Source organism: Anabrus simplex, chromosome 12, assembly GCF_040414725.1.
Source record: "Anabrus simplex isolate iqAnaSimp1 chromosome 12, ASM4041472v1, whole genome shotgun sequence".
Classification (NCBI taxonomy): Eukaryota; Metazoa; Arthropoda; class Insecta; order Orthoptera; family Tettigoniidae; genus Anabrus; species Anabrus simplex.
In genome coordinates this window covers 12,030,864-12,053,794 of record NC_090276.1, presented here as the reverse complement: position 1 = coordinate 12,053,794, position 22,931 = coordinate 12,030,864, and the positions used below count along the sequence as shown (strand labels likewise).

The 22,931-nt window shown below is 38.6% G+C and overlaps 1 protein-coding gene across 2 annotated transcripts in view; it reads right to left on the bottom strand.

The window, feature by feature from the left end:
• Nucleotides 1-22,931, bottom strand: part of LOC136884354 (CREB-binding protein) — a 263,590-nt gene that overhangs the window by 150,508 nt on the left and 90,151 nt on the right. For both annotated transcript variants that reach the window (XM_067156476.2, XM_067156477.2), the window contains exons 13-14: nucleotides 2,880-2,934; nucleotides 1,075-2,162 (exon numbers count right to left, since the gene is read on the bottom strand). In XM_067156476.2, the coding sequence (XP_067012577.2) occupies nucleotides 1,075-2,162; nucleotides 2,880-2,934 (1,143 nt within the window). The remainder of the gene's footprint in view (nucleotides 1-1,074; nucleotides 2,163-2,879; nucleotides 2,935-22,931) is intronic.

Sequence of the window (22,931 nt, the reverse complement as noted above, 5' to 3'; positions counted from 1 at the left end):
AGAGTACCGGTAGACAAAGGAGTGAGACAGGTCAAATATTTATCTCAGGTCCACAAGAGTCGTTCTTGAAAATCAAGATTGGACTTCTTGAGAGTAGTAATAGCAATGTTATAGATGGAATCTCTATTCAGCCCAAACGTATTCCAAAGTTGAACACAAAACTTAGGTATGGTTTCTCGAGCACCTACATCAAGCCAATTGCAGAGATGGATGAGAGCTTCTCGATTTCTACTCCTCTGATGAAGCTGATGTCAGGAAGGTCATCTGATCCTAAAAACTAGCTAATAAGATTCATCCCACTTTATACCTGCCCCTGTAGAGAAACAGGATAAGTGTTCGACACACTGCTGTGTTTTGATGACCAGGCGAGTCCTCTATACCAGGCTTTATAAAAGGAAGAAGTACTTTTACATCTCAATCATTACCATTACTGGAATATAATACAAAGTTGGTGATTTGAGAACTATCAAAATCGTGAACAACTGGGAAAAACATACCTGATAGTCAAGAAAATGGAGGTGCCTGCTTTATAAAGTGCAATTTCTTCATCCTCTTATCAGCAGAAGGTGACAATTCCTGATCAGATTCATAGATACCACATTGTCAGACTCTTTCTTGACTTGCAATATCGCCCACCATATATTTTCCATCTTCCTCTTCAAAATCACTATTTACGAAGAATTTTTCTATTTTTTTCGTCAACAAGACATGAATGTGTACTTCGAGATGCCATGATGGCTACAAGATAGCGGGAAAGATATTACACTTCAGCAAAGACAAAATAACCTCAACATCGGATTCAAACACGTAACAAGCAAGACGCTATGTCAGGTTCGGCAAAATAGGTAATGCACCAAACCTTAAATATACAGGTTCAGCGGACAAACGTGCATATATGGGTTTAGCAGTGAATGGGTTAAAATATGAAGGGCCTGCCAGGATTCAGAAAGCATTCAAACACCATTCAGGCCATTCATAAAGGTGGACACCTGTCATACCTTGGGCAAAATAAAAAAATACATAGAAGTTTACAAATACAATTTGTTAAAATTATATCACGGAATACTTGCTAACCTGGTTTAGTGCAGCGGTAATAGCAGCCATCTGACTGGACATGCTGCTCGTATTACTCCTCACCAGGTTGGCCCGTTCCGCACTCGACATACCCTTGCCGAAGCTGTTGATTTGTTGCTGGTGATTTGCAGATGTTGTCGATGTAGTGGTGGTGCTTGATAGAGAGTTAGAGGATGAGGACGAGGAAGAGGTGGCAAGTTGGAGAGAGGTAGGTGGAGTAGTTGAGCTCAGAGGCGTAGTTGAAGATGTCGCACTACTCGTAGGCGTTGAAGAAGCAACGGAAGAAAGCTGAGGTTGCTGCTGTTGCTGCTGTTGAAGCAGACCCGGAGGAACTAGGGACGCTGCTGATACAGACGTTGAAGGAGGAAGGGTGCCATTAGTGGCTCCGGGTGGAGGTAGGCCTGGGGAAGGACCGCTTGCAGTCGTGGCAGGGGCCTGGGAAACAGCCGAGCTATCCGAAGATGGCGTGGATGCTGGCGGGAGAGGAACTCTATTAGACGCTACAACCGTCGATGAAGAAGGGAACTGACTCTGTTGCAACCCGAACTGCGAAGCAGACGTCGGAGTCTGTGCGTTCGAACTGACTGAGGCAGCTGCAGCAACAAGCTGAGCCTTCATAAGGGTCTGATCGGAGAACTGGTGCTGGCCAGCAGGACTGCTGGCAAGCCCATTGTTAAATTGACTAGAGGCCGTAGTGGTGACAGGACTGGGGCCAAACGGTGAGAGCCCAGGTCCTGAAACGGTCACCAAGCGTGCCGATGCAGAGGTACCGTTTGGACTGGGACCAGGTGCTCCTACCACCAGATGCTGCTGTTGCGAGGCCTGTTGTTGTTGCTGTTGAGCTTGTTGAGACTGAGGCTGCTGCGCCTGGAATGGAATACGGTTCTGCTGTGGTCCCAGCGCTGGAATCACAGAACTGTGCATCCCCGGCAACATATTAGAAGGATGAGCACCAGGCACAGATACCACGGGTCGAACGGGAACACCGGGGGCTCCTGGCCTCATTTGAGGCTGCTGGGGCTGCTGCTGTTGCTGCTGCTGTTGTTGAAGCTGTTGCTGTTGTTCCTTACGCCTTTGTCTCTTTTCCTCTGTAAAAGGAAGTATGAAATAATTACAACCAAGGAGAAAAATGTGTAGAGGTTTTACCGTATACTAAGACTAGGGATGATGATAATGATGATGATGCTTGTTTAAAGGGGCCTAATATCTAGGTCAGCGGCCTCTAATGGTACAAAATGAGATGAAATGCAATGACAAATCAGAAGTCCAAAATTCTCCACTGACCAGAATTCAAAACGTGACGATGAAGAATGAATGGATGGATATGAATTTACTCTACGGATGCGGAGGGTTATTTTATGCACGATAAAATTAACCAACTGCGATGAGAGTTTTTCACGCACTGTTGTTTAAAAACTTGAATTTGAACACCACTATTTCATAATTGTCATCTTCAAAAATTACCCCCCCCGCATAACCGTACGTACACTCTCACTCTCTCTCTATCCATTTACCAGTTTTATTGCATACAGCATTGCACCTAAAATTGAGATTTGGAATGTAATCCGCCAAGAACATTTTTTAAAATTAATTTTTATCAAAGATTTTATGGGGAAAACTGGGGGTATATCCATTATTCGATAGCGTCTATAACGTAAATAAATACAGTATTGCAGGCCTCGGAGTCGTGTTCACCATATACAGTTATGAAAGCCTAGAAAGTGATATGTTCACCACATAAAATGGGAGGTTTTCCCGTATTGAACCATTAGAGACATAAATCTATCAGGTCTGGGGTTACTTACCCAGTTCTTTCTGGATCTTGTAAATTTTCTCAGCCAGCAAGTGGTAGTATTCAGACTGCAATTAAAAAACATCAAGTATGAGAAATTAGCAAGTATGAATACAAGAATGGATTATAAAAATAACAGAGAATGACAAAACAAAATTATACTTTTTCTTGACCAAACTATTGAATTAAATAAAAAAGAAAGAATAGGATGTTTTTAACCAAAATCTATCTTTAGTCTATGTGTAATCCCTAAACACTTCGCAATTCATTCACCAGGAAACCAGGGCAATCAGCTGTTATCAATAGCAACTGGATTCCTATGACCCAAAACCTCAACATGCATGCACTTACACCCTAATAACTATAAAAATAGGACATAAAAACTTGGAAATATGGTGAAAAAGATATCAAATATTGTTTAAATTTGCTCAGAAGACCAACAGCAAATGGACAACATTCCTAACGTTCTCTTGTCCCTTCAATTTTGTCAACTCACTAAACCCAATTACCTTCAAAATTCATTTGACCACAAAATATTGGTTAGGAAAAGATAACGCAAATGAAACAAACACAAAATCACAAGAAAAATGCCCGAGTATAGCTGTGATTGATGACACCCCGTACCATAATGTTCAATGATAAGAGTGACCCACATCTTCCCTGAAGAATGTAACGAAGGACTGGTGGATTGAGAAAAGTATTCTGTGTTGCAGGGATATACTAAATCAAGAGTTGTACGGTTGCTCGACTGAGTGCACAGCACGTTACCTTCTGCTCAGGAGGGATTTAAGCCGCGGCTGGTTAATTCCCCCAACTTGGGAACTGGGTGTTAATGATTTTATTAATACAAATCTTCATTTACATACATCACACTACCAACCAACACAGATATACGCATTATTGAAAACCACATTTACCCATATATTAGACCCACAACCAGCTTTTCAGGATGAGAATTTTTTTTTAAATTTGTCTATGAAGAACAAGGTGTCTACTTTATAGGACAAGAATAACAGCGCAAAATCGTGTTTGAAAACTCAACAAAATTACAACAATGTGAACTCTCCGTGCTGTTTCTTTTCCAGAATTTAGCGAGGAAAATTTGGGTGCGCACATTATTTGAAAAAAGGTTCTAACGATTCGCCGCTGAACATGGTGTCTCGCCTTGGTCTGTGTGGCGTCAGCAGCACGTTACAAGTGAATTGTGAACCACACATAGTCATCTTGCCTCAAAAAACCGTTATGTATCAATGTTGTTAGATAAATACTGACTCCCAGCACATGCATCACCTAGAACGAAAATTTGTTGACATAATTCATGCAATACTGGACTTCTGGTCAGAGTTCAAAGTTGAAATATATCACATAGCATTTTTTTCTGGGCATAATGATATGAAGTAAGACTACATTTAGGCTTGAGATCTTAAGGTTATTCAACCTGCCGACAACATTGAGAACCGTGCAGCAGGAAGATAGTAAGACGTAAAACAAATTTGAACTCGCGACTGGCAACAAACAAAATGAGGCTTCAAACTCAAAACAGAAATCACTGCGCATATTGCACATATTCCCATATAGCTCATCCCAGACAGGACAATCATTACCAATACATAGGCAAAACTAGCCCGCTTGACAATTCTGGTAAGCGAGTTGCCTCCCTGAACAGCATGTGACATACAAGATGTGTGTTTTTTTGTTTTTTTTCTTGTAGGGTAAACTTCGGTAATTTTGTGATAAGTTTTTAAAATTCTCTCTCCTTCTCTATGTTTTGTTCCTGGAAACATCCCCTTAGGCTCTCTACTTCCACACAACATAGGTGACAGAGAAACAGGTACAGAAGTTTACTGCTGCAACATATCAGGTTTAATTCTTCAGTTTGGTGGTGAAAATTATGATAGTATTGTCTGGTGTTTATTTATCGATGCTTCAAAGAGATGCCTTAAAGCAGTGTTACTAATAACAGAATCGAATATCGATTCACGTATCATGGACATCGTGGAGACCTAAAGGTAGCTGCTATTTTGCTAGGCCAACAAGCAGGATTTTTTTAATGCTACTTGTTCGGGGCATCAACCTATAGAGATCTTCTGCCCCTACTTGCACTATGTGATATGAATCTGCCTCGGAATGAAGAAGTGTAGAGTGATGAATGTGAGGAAAGGAAAGTTAAGGACGACATAAACACCCAGTCTCCAGGCCAGGGATATTAATCATTTACAATTAAAACCCCCTGACCCAGCCGGGAATCGAACCCGGAGCCGCTGGGTGACAGGCGGACGTGTTGCCCCCTACACCGCAGGACCGGACAACAAGCAGGTTACAAAAAATTACCTTGCTTTTTGTGTCACTGGGATAGTACAAGCAGAGATAAACAATGGACAATGAAAGAGTGGTCTAAGAAGGAAGTTTAACTCCTCGAGAGAAAAATGTAATTCATGCTAGTCTTGTTCATCCTAAAAAATATTCCTTTACCCTTTGCATATCAAACTTGGGATCATTAAGCAATTTGTAAAAGCAATAGACAGAAATGGTATGTGCTCCGAGTATTTAAACAAAACTTGTGTCAGATGCCACGATAAAAGAGGGAGTATTCGATGGATCGCAGATTAGGCTCCTTATGAAGAACACTGCAATTTTGGGCATTATGAATGATGATGAATGTCAGACACAGGGTGTGCTTTCAGAGAAGTAATCGATAAATTTTTGGGATACTTAAGATATGAGCTACATGACAATTGGGGATAATATGTTGAAACAATTTGAAGCTCTGGCTGCAATATGAGTTTTAAACTCCATTTTTTGAACAATCATCTGGACTATTTCTCTGACAATTTGGGAGCCCTAACTGATGAGCAGGGCGAGAGATTCCACCAACAAATAAAGGAAATGGAAAGAAGATACCAGGGTTGGTGTAACGTAGCTAAGTTGGCCAACTACTGCAGGTGCTTGAAGAAGAAAACTACAAAATACGGCTATAAATGTCAGCCAACCCAACCCTCCCACCACGCAAAAAAAAAAAAGTTGTTCTTCAAGTTGTGCTTTGTGAAAGTACGCAAGGAGTTAAATATATAATGCAACACATTTTTATTTCTACAAGCAGGTATTTTTTTGTGGATTCAAATAAACCATGTTATTCCCCAATCCTTTTGCTACAATACCCTCATTTTCAACATAATCCGCGTTCAATGCTACAGCCTTACGCCAGCGTAATATGAGGGCCTGTATGCCTGCATGGTGCCACTCGACTGGTCGATGTCGGCGCCAACGTTGTGCTGCATCAATAACTTCAAGTTGTGTTTCCCATACAGTGCATACTACATTGGGCCGAACAGATGGAAGTCAGAAAGAGCAAGATCCAGGCTATAGGGTGGATGAGCAAGAACAGTCCTGTCAGCTGTGAAAGACTTGTGTGAGGTCTTGTGTTGTCGTGGAGAAGGCTCACCGTGCTTCTGTTCACTGCCAGGTCTCGGTAGACATTCTGCAAGCGCTTCCGATTATCTGTGGTGCCCTGGTTTCCACCAAAAGAAACTCAATAACTGCTCTCTGTTTGGTACGTACCTCCATTACAGAAGCCACTTTGAAGACTAGTTATAATGCTGCCACCTATCAGAAATTAATGAAACTATGCGAGAAGCTGGAATGTTCAAAGATGAACAAAACAAAATTCCAAGTTTTTAAAAAACAAAAATTGATGAAGAAATAAAATGCGTTGCATTATATACTGAACACCCCTCAAATGTAGGTAAGTGTGTTTTATGTTATCCAAGGAATTTCTTCTATTTTACAGAACACTTTAGTTTTACATAACTTTTATGGCATTAGTTTTGTATACTGTGATTCCTGGTGGCCTAACATCTACTTTGCAGCCACTGGATGTATGTATAAGCATTTAAAGACCATTCATGTTGATTTTACAAGTGGATAGTGAGCGGCAATCAGCAATTGACACCCATTGGAAATATTAGGCACCCATCCTTGAACTTGTTATGCTCATGGGTAATAAAAGAGTTAGGACCTTATAGCACCTGAAATCGTCACAAAGAGCTTCTAAAGGACTGAGATTTTGAATGGATTACACTGATTCCAGGATGCCACACTGTGGCAGAGAGATGAAGAGTCTGATACTGGTATGAGAAGCAGCAAGGAAAGCATATCAGATACCAAAACCAATGACAAAGACTCTCAATACATGGAGTAAATTGCTTAACGGCAAGTCCATATTTCATAACAATGAAAAATTTTTTTCAAGAGTGATATTTTAACATTAATGCTCAAATCCACGACAGTTAACACACTGCTGACCGGATACTTGAGCTTTTCACATACCCTGTGGACCGAACATTTTTCTACTAAGCATACTAGAGTGCACACGACTGTAAAAATGTACATAAATATTAAACTATTGTCGCGGCCACCAAATTAGGCAGGTCAGAGAAATTACGCTGTTGCCAAGGTTATGTAGCAAATGGTGAAAAAATGTCTTTAACTGAACACACCATTTCGGAAAGCGAGGAAGTTGTTCTCTCTCAAGCTCCTGATGCTACTTCATACAATGTCTCAAAACAAATTATACTACAAGCTCCAGAAAAGACTGCCGATTTCAGTGGTATAACTATTTTCCATACACGCCACTTAAAATAATTATTAAAAATAAAATCTTGAACGAGTAAATTTAAATCCGTAGGATCATGTATTGAAAATTTCAGTAGGCGGCAAGTTTTTATTTCTTCAGCCAATAAAATTTTGTCTGCAGGAAAAATGTAAAATGTACATATTTTGTATCTGAAACATATTTCCGTGAATCTTGTAATTTTCCTGGAAAAAGTCCCGGAAAGCGATCACGTAAATGTCGTTAGCAGAGACAGTTCGGGGCGCGCACGCCTGCACAGGTTGCAGAACTCCGTAAACACATTCTGATTACATATTAATATGTATCAGTTTTATACATTATACCTTTAAACATTTGAATACTGTATATTTTACAGAGTAATATAGAAAAAGAACTACTTTAAAAAATAGGTTTACATTAATTTACAATGAATTAAGAATCAGTTTCTAGCTTCAAGGCAGTCTAAGATTTCTTAGTCGCTGTCATCACTCATCTCACTGTCACGTCATTTACACCGATGATGAATGGCTCCATTCTTTTGTCCCTTACTATTTCCTTGGCCCAATCATCTGTTTGAAGATTTTCCGCGTGATTGAAGCACTTTTCCCAATATGCAGCAGTCACACGGTCGATGGCTTCTGAAGTGAGTTTTTCTACGTCCTTTGTTTTGAATGACTTGTTCCTCTCTGCCACTTCTCTCCTGACTTGAGCCCAAATCAATTCACTTTCACTATCCATGTTTAACTGCACTTACAATCGGTCCCAGCTCAACAGCTGCATGACAGGGAATGACTCTGGTAAGGTGGCCTGGAGCGGATGGGCTTCAGCTAGACAGCACTGCACGATCAACGTTGCCAATCCGTGCCCGGAGGTAAGCAACTATTGACCATCTGTTGCTTCGCCATTCTAATATCTGACGACAGCGCAGTTTTCCTCACCCGCCTAATTTGGTGGCCGCGACAATAGTCAAGATTTTACCTTTAAAGTGACGGATCTGTCTTTATAAAACCATCTTCAGTTTCAATTCCTAATACATCATCAATATTTACATCGTTGTCGTCATCAGAGTCACTTGAAAAAATTAGCACACTATGAAAATTACTCTCACTTTCAGTTTCCACTAATTCACAATCATTATACCCATTTCAACGATCATCGGCATACAATTCTTCTAAAATATCATCGGCTGCTAATACTGTATTACGCAAGCGCTCCATCTTTATCATTGACTGAACCGGCAGAAAGAAAGTCGATATTTCGAGACTAAATCAAAGAATAAAAAGAATAAAAGAAGGCCATTGATAAAAGAAATGTGGCAGATACACATCTACGGCTTATTCTAATCAATGTGCAAGTCCAAAACAGTTCAATACCGTATTTACTCGCGTATTAGACCCCTTTTTTTCCATACTTTTACAGCGAGAAATAGCAAAAGGGGGTTCCAATATACGATAACCTCAAAATTTTGTGCAGTGAACACACGACTTCTAGGCAATAAAGAGCTATGAATTGTACGTGTAAACATTCTATACTGTACCATTTCATCGCCCTGATCATTTCGAATCTTGGTGTTAAAATTGTCATTTTGCCGTGAATAGCGATAAAGTGTCGGAAATCATGCGGCAGAAAATACGAATTCTAACATACAGACATGTAGAGTCAAACAGGCCGTAAATCTGAAGTAAGAAAGTGCAGACCAACGGAATCCAAATGGCCGTGATTTAGATGAATGCAGTGACTTTTAATTGGAAGAACCAACAATAGGAACAAGGGAACATCGCATGAAGTCAGCAGAAAAAAATTTACGAGTGGATTGATATGCAAGAAGAACAGAAGATTTAAAAGGGATACTTCCTAAATTATTGTGAAACCAGATTGTATTATAAAGTTATAACGATACATTTTTCGTAATCGTAATAGAAATCCCAAGCGGAGTATCAAAAAAGAAAATAGACGAAGTAAATAGTGGAGCGCAGATTCGGAGTAATCTAGAGAGTATCAAAGATTTATTATTGGAGACGTTGAAAATTGATCAATTAATGTATCTAATCAAAACAAGGCAACATTTAAGATACCTCTTATATCATCCAAATTAAAAGATTGACGTTTGTCACATCATAACCTACTTTGCTCAACATAAGCATACTTCAAGGAAGATCCAAAAGTAGCATGATTGTCAAACTAATGATGTGTTCAAATATGTGTTTTATGCATGTCTTTGAGAGCTACATGATGACCGACTAAACTGAAAATTGGACTGACGCCTGACGGTATCCCATCAACAATTCCCACAGACTTGAGGATCGAGACCACAGCCCGGTCATGATGCGCGATAATCTGGAGATGAACGTCCTAGGAGAACCAGGAAGCAGCCATCCCAGTCCAGAAATGCAGACGGATTAAGTTAAGTTTCACAAATATTTTTTAAATTTAGTTATATGTATTTTATTTGATAAGTTGTTAATGATGTTTGTACAAGAGCTAGGTCGATATATCTTCGAGAGGTGATCTCAATATCGAGTTTCAGCGTGAATGAACTAATAGTGACGTTTAACTGATGGATTTAGGTAATCTTCCAAAACTTATAAACACTCCCATGCGTAGGAAAGATAATACTCGCAAATGAAGTGCTTTGTTAGCAATGTTCAGCTTTCTTTCAAAGAATTATGCCGAGCATAATGCGACCTGAGATGAGAATATGTAGCATATTGAATTGTAGGTTATCGAGATAGGATATGATATCAACTTTTTGCCAAATGTAAATAGATACAGGCTTAATATGTTCGTACTTTGATACAAGAAGTGTGCGTCGATATGAATGATAGTTGTTGATCCATATAATATAAATTGTGATAAGATACTGAATCCATTGAATTGAGCGATACTATGAACCGAGTTAATGAAGTTTATATTTGCGGTGAGGCCATATACGTCGGAAATATTGAGGTAAGATTGGTGAATGTTATAAATAATATATGCATCGATATATTAGGCATGGAATTATGACTAATACGACGGCGAATAAGGAAGGAATTCAGAGTAAGGCTAATTGACGTCAGTTTATTTTAAGCAGTTATGGATCAGGATATATTTGACGCTTATAGCGACATGTAATATGGCTTGTCTTATTATATGAGTTATTGACATTTGGTTAATGAACTTGCAGATTAATAATAAAGTACGATCTTCAAAAATAACCCTAGATAGCCTATTTTAGAGTATAATGACGGAATTTTCTAAGCAAATTTTACATGTTACTCAATATTTAAAATGACTTAAATGGAAACAGCAAATCATTGATGGTAGTGTCTTCATACTGTTATGTTATTGCTATTTGCGAGTGTGGAAGTTTCAACTATGGTAGTCCTTGACCATTAGCAATCAGTTGATTGGATTTATAAAGCAATACGACCTTGATTTAACCTAGACATAAACTTGTTGAGATTTTACTGAAGAATTATTACATATTTCTTAGGGAATATTTTTAATATGTCCAAGTATGATCAAACTTTTTTTTTTTTTTTAATGTTCATTAGTATATCAGCTTAGGTAGCAATTGAAAGCTACACATGTGAAACATTGCTTACTCCGTCTACGTTATAAATGATAATCATAAACATGAAATAATGTTACGATGATTCAGCAAAAAAGAAGCATTCTTTAAATGCATGATTGAACAAACCTTTCAATAATTATGTATATATGTAAAACATAATATTATGTAATCATTTAATATCTTGATAGAACTTAACAAGAAGTTAGGATTTGATATTTATTGTGATTTGACAATTCTTAGGTATTATTCCCAGATAATTTCATTTTAGTTTATTCTTAACATAACAGTTCGTTAATTTGGAGTTAGCCAGAAGGAATGATGGAATTATTTATGTTAGTTTAGAGGACTGAACATTTTAATTTTCGTTTATATGAGACTGAGGAGATGTAGAAGGTAATCCGCGTCAGATCAGGAGAGCTTCCAGAAACAGTATAATTCCGCAGAAAAAACTGAGGAAAGAAACTGTTTATGAGAGAAGTAGAGACCGTGGATAATGATTTTTTAAATGTGATAATGTGAAACTGAAACTACTGAGTAGCGTGATAACTTCAAGGCAATCAATTTTTCTTATTTTTAATGAGATACCTACATGTACATAAGAATTATTAGAATGTCAACTTATCCTACGTACAAAAATAATTTTGAATAAAATTAGTATTTAAGAATTTAACTTATTCATATTATTATTTATAGGTTACACGATTAATTTAAGCCTCCGTGGCTCAGGCGGCAGCGCCTTGGCCTCTCACCGCTGGATACCGTGGTTCAAATACCGGTCACTCCACGTGAGATTTGTGCTGGACAAAGCGGAGGCGGGACAGGTTTTTCTCCGGGTACTCTGGTTTTCCCTGTCATCGTTCATTCCAGCAACACTCTCCATTATCATTTCCTAGCATTTATCACTCATTAATAAATCACCTTGGGAGTGGCGACCCCATTGTAATGACAGCCTATATATGTTTCATTCATTACATCCCTGACCCGGTCAATGACTGGAAAACAGGTTGTAGGTTTTCATTTTCAAGATTAATTTAAGGTAATTTCATAATAGAAATAATTGGATTTAAAATTCGATACATTTTAATTTAATGACCTGTTAGTCATGCAGATAGGATGACTATATATATAAGAGGCGCATTTCTCAGTCGGATTCACGTAAAAAAATACAATATTTTAGTTTGATATAGGATGATCCCTGAGTTGTATATCATAGCTAGCTGGAGATTTTCTTGAACGCCAGCATGTAGTTAATTGGAAGAAAGAACGAATCCCATATGTGGGACAAGAAAGGAAGAAACGACGCCGCTGGACTCAAAACGTGGCACAAGAAAAATTTTCCTTCAACGCAGCGCAAGAAAAATTTGCCACCCACCGTGGTTGCAAAAAACAAGTGTTGGGTTCAAGAAAAATTATCGCCAACAGTGGGGCTTGAAAAGGAGATTAACACCCCAGTCTAGAGCACGTCGGTTCAATACTATTATTTAACAAACTTAGAATGTGTTTAAGTTATACTGGCTATTTTTGTTGGAAGGCAGTATTTCTAAACGTAAAAAGACAATAAATGGTGAACACGACTTTTAGGCCTACGGTACATATAAAAGTTAGTTTTAGTTACTCATATTATGTCTTTCGTTACATCTCATTCATTCATCTAGTGAGGTTGATGTCAGGAAGGGCATACGGTCGTAAAAACTCGCTACGAAGATTCGTCTCACGTCATACTCGACCCCGTAGAAAAAAAGGGATAAGGGTATCATGTTATCATATAATTAAATATTTATACAAAGGAACTTAATGGCCAGTCATTTGTCTCTTTCAGTTCAGCAGTAGGCCTACCATACAGTAAACCTGATTACTGCTTTCATTTGAATTATCACCTTGTGCGGGCAACTTCCCTGCCCTGCTACCGGCGTGCCGGCAATTCAATTGATGGCATCTTCAGTGCCATCTCGCCAGTCGCGTCAACCATGCTTCATTCTCTTTGAGCCATGCACTGCAATCGAGAGCATACAAGGTCCCGTCTTTTTGAACCTTGTAAAAGTAATTTTGTTGCCGTCTATAGAGTCTAAACAGTGTGAATCTATTCCCAAATGGTTTCTGGAGAGGGTCTCTGATATTCCCAGTTGGTGTATATGTAGCAGAAGCCACTCCTTCCGAATAAAGCCGTACTGTAGAAAGCATGCCAAACCATCAGCTGATAACCAGCGAATGTTATGAGTTGTACTTCCGAATGTAATACATAGTAACTGGAAACATTCTTTTGATAACTACGGTGGTTGAAACACAGACCCTTATTTTAAAGTACATTTCATGCTTCTTCTCTACATTTATCACTTCCAGATTTACGTAAACAGCTGTCCATGAGATAAGACAAACCACATTGTTTAGGTTAGGTATATTATCGCCCTGATATTGCCAAAAGTTCCATGACGGAAAGAATAAAAATAAATAACAGGAAAATATACCACATTTATGGATATATACAGGCTTGGCGGCAATGCGTTTTATTATCATAATGTTTAATTTCGTACATTTGTTGTCTCCTTTTCTATTAACGCATACCCTAGGCCTAGTATGTTTTGTTTGGCATCTCCGAAAATCGTTTAAAGTACGAGGGGACATGTGACCTTGCCGCGGTGGGGAGGCTTGCGTGTCCCAATGATGCAGATAGCCGAGCCGCAGGTGCAACCATATCGGATGGGTATCTGTTGAGAGACCAGACTAACGAATGGTTCATCGAAAGGAGGGTAGCAGCCTTTCGGTAGTTGCAAGGGCGGCAGTCTAGATGATTGACTGATACGGCCTTGTAATAATACTCAACATGGCTTAGCTGTGTTGATCCTGCTACACGGCTGAAAGCAACGGGAAACTACAGCCGTAACCACCTCCCGAGGACATGCAGCTCTCTCTGTATGAACGATGTACTGATGATGGCTTCCTCCCGGGTAAAATATTCCGGAGGTAAACTAGTCCCCCATTCGGATCTCCGGGTGGGGACTACATGAGAGGGGGCGATCATCAGGAAGATGGATACTGACATTCTGCGAGTCGGAGCGTGGAATGTTAGAAGTTTGAATCGTTGTGGTAGGTTAGAGAATCTGAAAAGGGAGATGGATAGGCTAAAGTTAGATGTAGTTGGTATAAGTGAAGTACGTTGGCAGGAAGAACAAGATTTTTGGTCAGGCGACTACCGAATTATCAACACGAAATCAAACAGGGGTAATGCAGGAGTTGGTTTAATAATGAATAAGAAAATAGGGCAGCGGATAAGCTACTACGACCAGCATAGTGAAAGAATTATTGTCGCCAAGATAGACACCAAACCAATGCCCACCACAATAGTGCAGGTCTATATGCCTACTAGTTCAACGGATGATGAAGAAATTGAAAGAATATATGAGGAGATAGAAGATTTAATACAATATGTAAAAGGTGACGAGAATCTAATTGTGATGGGAGACTGGAACGCAGTGGTAGGCAAAGGAAGAGAAGGTAGCACAGTAGGAGAATTTGGATTGGGACAAAGGAACGAAAGAGGAAGTCGGCTGGTTGAATTCTGCACTGACCATAATTTAGTCCTCGCCAATACTTGGTTCAAACACCACGAACGACAGCTGTATACGTGGACGAGACCTGGAGACACTGGAAGGTATCAAATAGACTTCATTATGATTAGGCAGAGATTCAGAAACCAGGTGTTGGATTGCAAAACTTTCCCAGGAGCAGACGTGGACTCTGACCACAACTTGTTGGTCATGAAAGGCCATCTGAAGTTGAAGAAATTGAAGAAAGGAAAGAATGCAAAAAGATGGGATCTAGACAAGTTGAAAGAAAAGAGTGTGATGGATTGTTTCAAGGAACATGTTGCACAAGGACTAAATGAAAAGGCCGAAGGAAACACAGTAGAGGAAGAGTGGAGAGTCATGAAAAATGAAGTCAGTAGGGCTGCTGAAGAAATGTTAGGAAGGAAGAAAAGATCAACTAAGAATCAGTGGATAACTCAGGAGATACTAGACCTGATTGATGAACGACGAAAATACAAGAATGCTAGAAATGAAGAGGGCAGAAAAGAATACAGGCGATTAAAGAATGAAGTGGATAGAAAGTGCAAGGTAGCTAAGGAAGAATGGCTGAAGGAGAAGTGCAAGGATGTCGAAGGCTGTATGGTCCTGGGAAAGGTAGATGCTGCATACAGGAAAATCAAGGAAACCTTTGGAGAAAGGAAATCTAGGTGCATGAATATTAAGAGCTCAGATGGAAAGCCACTTCTAGGGAAAGAAGACAAAGCAGAAAGATGGCAGGAGCATATCCAACAGTTGTATGAAGGTAACGATGTAGATAATTTCGTTCTGGAACATGAAGAGGTTGTTGATGCTGATGAAATGGGAGACCCAATTTTGAGGTCAGAGTTTGACAGAGCTGTGAGTGACCTAAATAGGAATAAGGCACCTGGAATTGATGATATTCCCTCTGAATTACTGACTGCCTTAGGAGAAACCAGCATGGTAAGGTTATTTCATTTAGTGTGCAAGATGTATGAGACAGGAGAAGTCCCATCCGATTTTCGGCAGAATGTTGTTATACCTATTCCCAAGAAAGCCGGTGCTGACAGGTGTGAAAACTACCGCACTATTAGTTTAGTATCTCATGCCTGCAAAATTTTAACACGTATTATTTACAGAAGAATGGAAAAACAAGTTGAAGCTGAGTTGGGGGAAGATCAATTTGGCTTCAGAAGAAATGTAGGAACACGTGAAGCAATCCTGACTTTACGTCTGATCTTAGAAGATCGAATCAAGAAGAACAAGCCCACGTACATGGCATTCGTAGATCTAGAAAAGGCATTCGATAATGTTGATTGGACCAGGCTATTTATGATTCTGAAGATGATAGGAATCAGATACCGAGAACGAAGAATTATCTACAACCTGTATACAAATCAGTCTGCTGTGATAAGAATCGAGGGCTTTGAAAAAGAAGCAGCAATCCAGAAAGGAGTGAGGCAAGGCTGCAGTTTGTCCCCTCTCCTTTTCAATGTTTACATAGAACAGGCAGTAAAGAAAATCAAAGAGAAATTTGGAAAGGGAATCTCAGTCCAAGGAGAGGAAATCAAAACCTTGAGATTTGCCGATGATATTGTTATTTTATCTGAGACTGCAGAAGATCTCGAGAAGTTGCTGAATGGTATGGATGAAGTCTTAGGTAAAGAGTACAAGATGAAAATAAATAAGTCCAAAACAAAAGTAATGGAGTGCAGTCGAACGAAGGCAGGTGATGTAGGAAATATTAGATTAGGAAACGAAGTCTTAAAGGAAGTAGATGAATATTGTTACTTGGGTAGTAAAATAACCAACGATGGCAGAAGTAAGGAGGACATAAAATGCAGACTAGCACAAGCAAGGAAGAGCTTTCTTAAGAAAAGAAATTTGCTCACTTCAAACATTGATATCAGAATTAGAAAGATGTTTTTGAAGACTTTTGTGTGGAGCGTGGCATTGTATGGAAGTGAAACATGGACGATAACTAGCTCAGAAAGAAAGAGAATAGAAGCTTTTGAAATGTGGTGTTACAGAAGAATGCTGAAGGTGAGATGGATAGATCGAATCACGAATGAAGAGATACTGAATCGAATTGGTGAGAGGAGATCGATTTGGCTACATTTGACGAGAAGAAGAGATAGAATGATAGGACACATCTTAAGACACCCAGGACTTGTTCAGTTGGTTTTTGAAGGAAGTGTAGGTGGCAAGAATGGTAGGGGTAGACCAAGGTATGAATATGACAAACAGATTAGAGCAGATGTAGGATGCAATAGTTACGTAGAAATGAAAAGGTAGGTACAGGATAGGGTGGCATGGAGGGCTGCATCAAACCAGTCTATGGACTGATGACTCAACAACAACATTATTATTTATTTACATAGTTTACGCCCACATTGGAGCACTTAAATCAAACCCAAATACATTTACATTAACAAAGAATTAACTGAAGATTTAGCTTGCATCATCTTCCTTTCCCAAAACCTCTGCCTTAACTTCATCAGATATGACACATTGTTTGTGTTGTACAGTTTTTAATAACAATCTTATTTGTTTGTTCTTGAGAATCCTTTCTTCTCCTCTATTTTCAATTTGCTTCATTGTAATATTCAGCTCTTCTAAATCATTCTGAATTTCTTTAAACCAATTATTTTTTGTTTTACTTTTCCAAAAGTGATTAAATAGTTGTTTTATTATCCTATTATCATTTAATCTAGAAAGATGACGGAAACAGGCAATTCTTCTATTTCTCATCGTATCTATTATAGATTCACTTTCCCTATAAACCACTGCATTAGGCAATAATCTCCATTGTCCATCCAACTGATGTTTTTTATTAATGATTGTATTATTATTATTATTATTATTATTATTATTATTATTATTATTATTATTAGGTACATTGGCGGCTAAAACAATTTTTTTAATTGGATAGCTTTTATCATGTTTTAAACTTACTTCTCTCCAAATATATACAGTAGAAAACTTCATCATTCGAAATGGATAAATTCAAATTCCTGCCTAATTCGAAGAAGCTCTCGTTCCCGGAAACATGAGATACAGTTCTGCATGTTATTTCAGTTGTTTAATTCGAAATACGGATAATTCGTAATTTGAAGAACAATGTCGGCCCCATTACCGAAATTCAGACTTTTAATTCAAAACTGCCTTTACATTTTAAAACAATAGTATGTTACAGAGTAATTTCAACTCGAAATTAATAATTAATGTTATTTGTTTTACGTCCCACTAACTACTTTTTAAGGTCTTCGGAGACGCCAACTCGAAATTTATCTGCTCCGCTTCATAATGGAACGTGCGTTCCATAACGTGGAGGTGTAGCTTTCCGCACTTACACTCACTTCGGTGGGTCTACAGTGCGCTAAGTTGAGTGAAATCAGAATTCTTTTGTATTCAACCTTTTAAGGAATGCCGTAATATCACGCAACAGGCAGTGTGCGGGAAAACAGAATCCGCGAACACTGGCGATGCCGACAGTTGACGAAAAAACATGGCTCATATAATAAATTCGGAGATACCGAACAATATTGTCATTGCCGGTAAAACTGCATTGCTTTATTTTAATGCGAGCCCAAACGGTCTTATGGTTTTAAAGGAAAAATTGCCAGCCGGAAAATAGTACAAGGGTGAGGGATGGGGGTCATAGTAGTGCGTTGCAATGCACATGGGCGTGAGATACTTTATCCCCTCGCCATAGGAAAGTTCGATAAGCTACAATGTTTTAAGGGCGTCGGGCACATTCCATGCCAGTACAAAGCATCAAAAATGCAAACAGTACAGAAATCCAAAAAGATAACGCATCTGCACAGGGGAACCTGCATAATTTATTATCGTCTTTGAATAGTGTGATTCTTTTTCTTTCGTTGCGTGAGGTTATGTTTGTCAGAGATTTATCCAAGTGCATTATTTGAACATTGTAAATGCACCATTGGATACAGTTCGGAAATAGTTTTTTCCATGGCATTTGAAAGGTTTAAACTGTGAATCGAGGTGATTGCATGCATTAATGGGTCTTAGAATACTTTGTGACGCGGCAAGTAATTACATTTCTGAAGTACGAGAGAAGTGCCATGGCAGGAAATCGTACAAGGATAGAGTCATAGGAAAGTTTGATTTTAAGGGCATCGGGTACTTTCTGTGTAAATACAAGGCATCTAAAATGCATACAGTATAGTAATACAATTAATAAAGCACTTGCACATGGGAGCCAGCATAGATTTCTCCTCGTCTTTGAATCGTGATTTCTTTTTTTCTTTCTTTTGTTGCGTGAGGTAATGTTTACCAGTGAGATATCCGAGTGCATTATTTGAATACTGTAAATGCACCTTCTTGGATACATTTTGGAAATAGTTCTTTTTTCATGGCATTTGAAAGCTATAAACTGTGAATCAAGGTTAACTGCATGTAGTAACGGGCCTTAGAATATTTAGTAACGCGGCAAGGGTTGGCACTTCTGAATTGCGAATTGGCGGTTAATTCGAAATCACGTAATTCGAAGTCCGATTTTTTAGTCCCAACGACTTTGAATTAACGAGGTTTTACTGTACCTATAGTGGCCCGAGTTACGAGATATTAAACGACCACTTTGTTAATGATCTCGCCTGCTGTATAAACAACAACAACCGTGAATATTTCTCAACTAAAGTAAACTCATTTCCTCATCCAAGGTGATACAGCTCTTTTTAGACACACCCCCAATGGAGGGGAGTTACATGTACCACTTTTACCCCATATCAACCTTCTTGTCATTCGTAAATCTCTGGCAGTACAGCATCGGGAATCGAAGTCAGACTCCCGAGAACAGCAACTAATTGTGCTAACCATTACGCTGGTGGACATTATTAATTACAAAAAACATACATATAGCATGGCTGATGCATGCTTGCAATGCGCAGGTCGGACACGAAGCTAGGCCAATTCACCTATTTTGTGACGTCATCAGAACTGCAGTAGACCTACGCCACGGAGGCGGACATTTCTTAACTACGAAACACAGGTGTACCGTATGGATTCGACGCGCTTCCATTGCCGTAGGTCGCACGGACGAAACTATTCACAAATTTGTGCGATGCCATCTCAGCTGCAATAAGACTTGTACCCGATTCGAAGCAGTATCGTTGTTCATCTCTGACGAATTACGTTGGGGGGGGTCTTATATGTGAGATTTATTTTTTTCATTTTCTTCATCTCGAAAAGCCAGGGAGGGTCTAATATGCAACGGGGTCTAATACACGAGTAAATACGGTATATGGTCAAGAAATGTCACAGTGAACCAAAAAACGATGGAGTGAATAAAACCGAGATATCTCGGGGCCCGTCACCTACTGCTGGCGAGCGTAATACAAGATTTCTCGGGGCCCATCTCCCATGTGTTAAGTTATTGCGAATAAATTATGAATTTTGATTTGGACTATTTCAATTAATTTGAAGCATATACGCGAGTATTACGTGCACCTTAAACCCGTATCAAATACAATTTAGTTATGAATTAATTTTTCGAGTAAATCAAATACTACAATTAAATTGAAATAACAAATAACGTAGTTCAACCTATTGAATACAAATAAATAAGAAATGTAGAGTTACATTTCTAATTAATTATAAGCGGAACAACATGAAATTTTTATCTTTAATACAAATACTGGCATTAAAAAATTCTCCACGTAATGGTTGCAATCTACAATATTTCCCAACGTTTCAGTAAAAAAAAGAAAAAGTGTGACAATTATACGGTGAAATACAGTATGATCGATTACCCGTAGACACACCATGACCCCAAACAAATATGCAAGTTCAAACGAAAGGGAAGAACACGTCTTAGCAATAAGTGCACACAATTCCGTATGTAACATGGCCGACAGTAGTTCTTAACTCGTTAAAAATAAAGTCTGAAGTCAACAATTGCCTAAGTTTAATACTGGTATTGAAACGTACTAACAACGTGATACTTATCAAGATATGAAAGTGTGCATCAATGATATCATCGGTTAGGATATATAGCCTCATGTCTGCTTACATTTCAGTAAAGTTGTTCCCGTTTAAATTTTCAGTGAAAAGGAGATCATTACTTCACTGTGGCCTGGAAGTATGTTTAAAAGAAACATGCATGCTGAAGTTAAGTGACTCTGTATGAGTAATAAAAATTAAATGTTCGCCACAGAAACCTCAGGAACGATACTATTTTAAGAAAGAAACTGAACATCCAAGTCACATAGTAGGCACAATTAGAAAATGATTAACAAGCTACAGTATGCAATTCTGCACGAAAACTAGAGTTTTGAAGTATGCCTAACTGATTATTCTTAAAGTTCGTGGTTTATAGCATTTAAAAATCAGAGATTCAGCGTTTTGATTTTTAAATTTAGTGTTTTATATCATCAGTCCATAGACTGGTTTGATGCAGATCTCCATGCCACCCTATCCTGTACCTACCTTTTCATTTCTACGTAACTGTTGCATCCTACATCTGCTCTAATCTGCTCGTCATATTCATACCTTGGTCTACACCTACCGTTCTTACCACCTACACTTCCTTCAAAAACCAACTGAACAAGTCCTGGGTGTCTTAAGATGTGTCCTATCATTCTATCCCTTCTTCTCCTCAAATTTAGCCAAATCAATCTCTTCTCACCAATTCGATTCAGTATCTCGTCATTCGTGATTCGATCTATCCATCTCACCTTCAGCATTCTTCTGTAACACCACATTTCAAAAGCTTCTATTCTCTTTCTTTCTGAGCTAGTTATCGTCCATGTTTCACTTCCATACAATGCCACGCTCCACACGAAAGTCTTCAAAAACATCTTTCTAATTCCAACATCAATGTTTGAAGTGAGCAAATTTCTTTTCTTAAGAAAGCTCTTCCTTGCTTGTGCTAGTCTGCATTTTATGTCCTCCGTACTTCTGCCTTCGTTAGTTATTTTAGTACCCAAGTAACAATATTCATCTACTTCCTTTAAGATTATAGTATCTATACTTCTCAAATTTAGTCTTTTGTAGCAAATTGGTTAAAAATGGGCATAATCTGCTAAATTACAAACACAACAGTTGGGAGTAAAATGATACTGTTTAATCACACACTAGAGGACCCGTGCTGATCCACAGCATTCGTCATAAATAGGTCAGATAACTCGTCTTGAAATGGCTGTTGTAACAATATTGTTTTGCCTGCCATTTTCAATGGTTTTATGAACATTTAATAAAAAGCACTTTATGGTATACCATAGATCATAGTCAGAATTCATCCATTTTGACATCATGCAGTCTGGCAAAAATCTATCCATTTTATTAGCTCTTTAATCCTGCAGTTCTTGATGTAAAGCTTGATACAGTATAATGTAGACGGCAATGGTATTTTTAATCGCAGTTCTTCTGTATAGAACACTTGCCTTGTGAGGTCATAGGTTAGTTTCAAAGAAGAGTTTTTTGCCAGACAGAAAACTTTAAGATATATGGCCTTCACTCCTTCTGGTGTAGCTAGGTTATCATTCGATAGGGGTCTGCTTGTATGTAGACTTTTTTCACTTCGACGCATGTAAGACATTAGGACCGCTTTGCCATCTGTTGAATATATTTGGAATGCGGGAAAGGTTAGAGAATCAAAGAGTATCTAGCAGGGAATTGTATTGTTCCATGATCAGAGGAAGCATATACTCTCTGGCTTGACAGGTAGTAGTCAAACATGGCTGCATGCAATGGCATTAGTAAGGATGAAATTCACATATCTCAGAATATTAATGAAAGTGTTAGTCGCTTAGCAACCTGCTAGGTACACACTGTATTGTGGGTTAGGGTAAGGCTTCAACTGCAATTATTGGAGTGATTATTTAATGATTTGATTTTATGATTATTCATAGTTAGCTCCACTTAAAAGCGTATCAATGTGTCATGATTCACCGCCGGGTGATTCTGGAGAGAATAAAATAAAAAGAAGCAAATCGGTCCAGTATAACTGACGCATAGATTTGTCAAAGCTGTTTTTAGTAAACCGTTTCAATATATAGATTGCTTGTCATGCAGTTTTGAATACACTATGAAAAATAAGACATACAGCAACATAAGCCTACGAGAAGTATTAACACACACACGAATATGTCCATATTTACAAATTTAACAAACACAATTTTAAAGTGAAAAATACTATTCTGAACATATTCATTTATCACAGTACAACACAACTACAAGGAAGAGGAATTTCAATTACTGAAGTGCAACGTGCCAGTTGTTTAAATGGTGTCCTCCTCCATTCGTGACCACCTATCAGTTACAATCATTTTGTACTTGCTAAAAAACCTCTCTGCATCGACACTGTTCGTGGGGCCCAAATGCATTGCAGTGCTG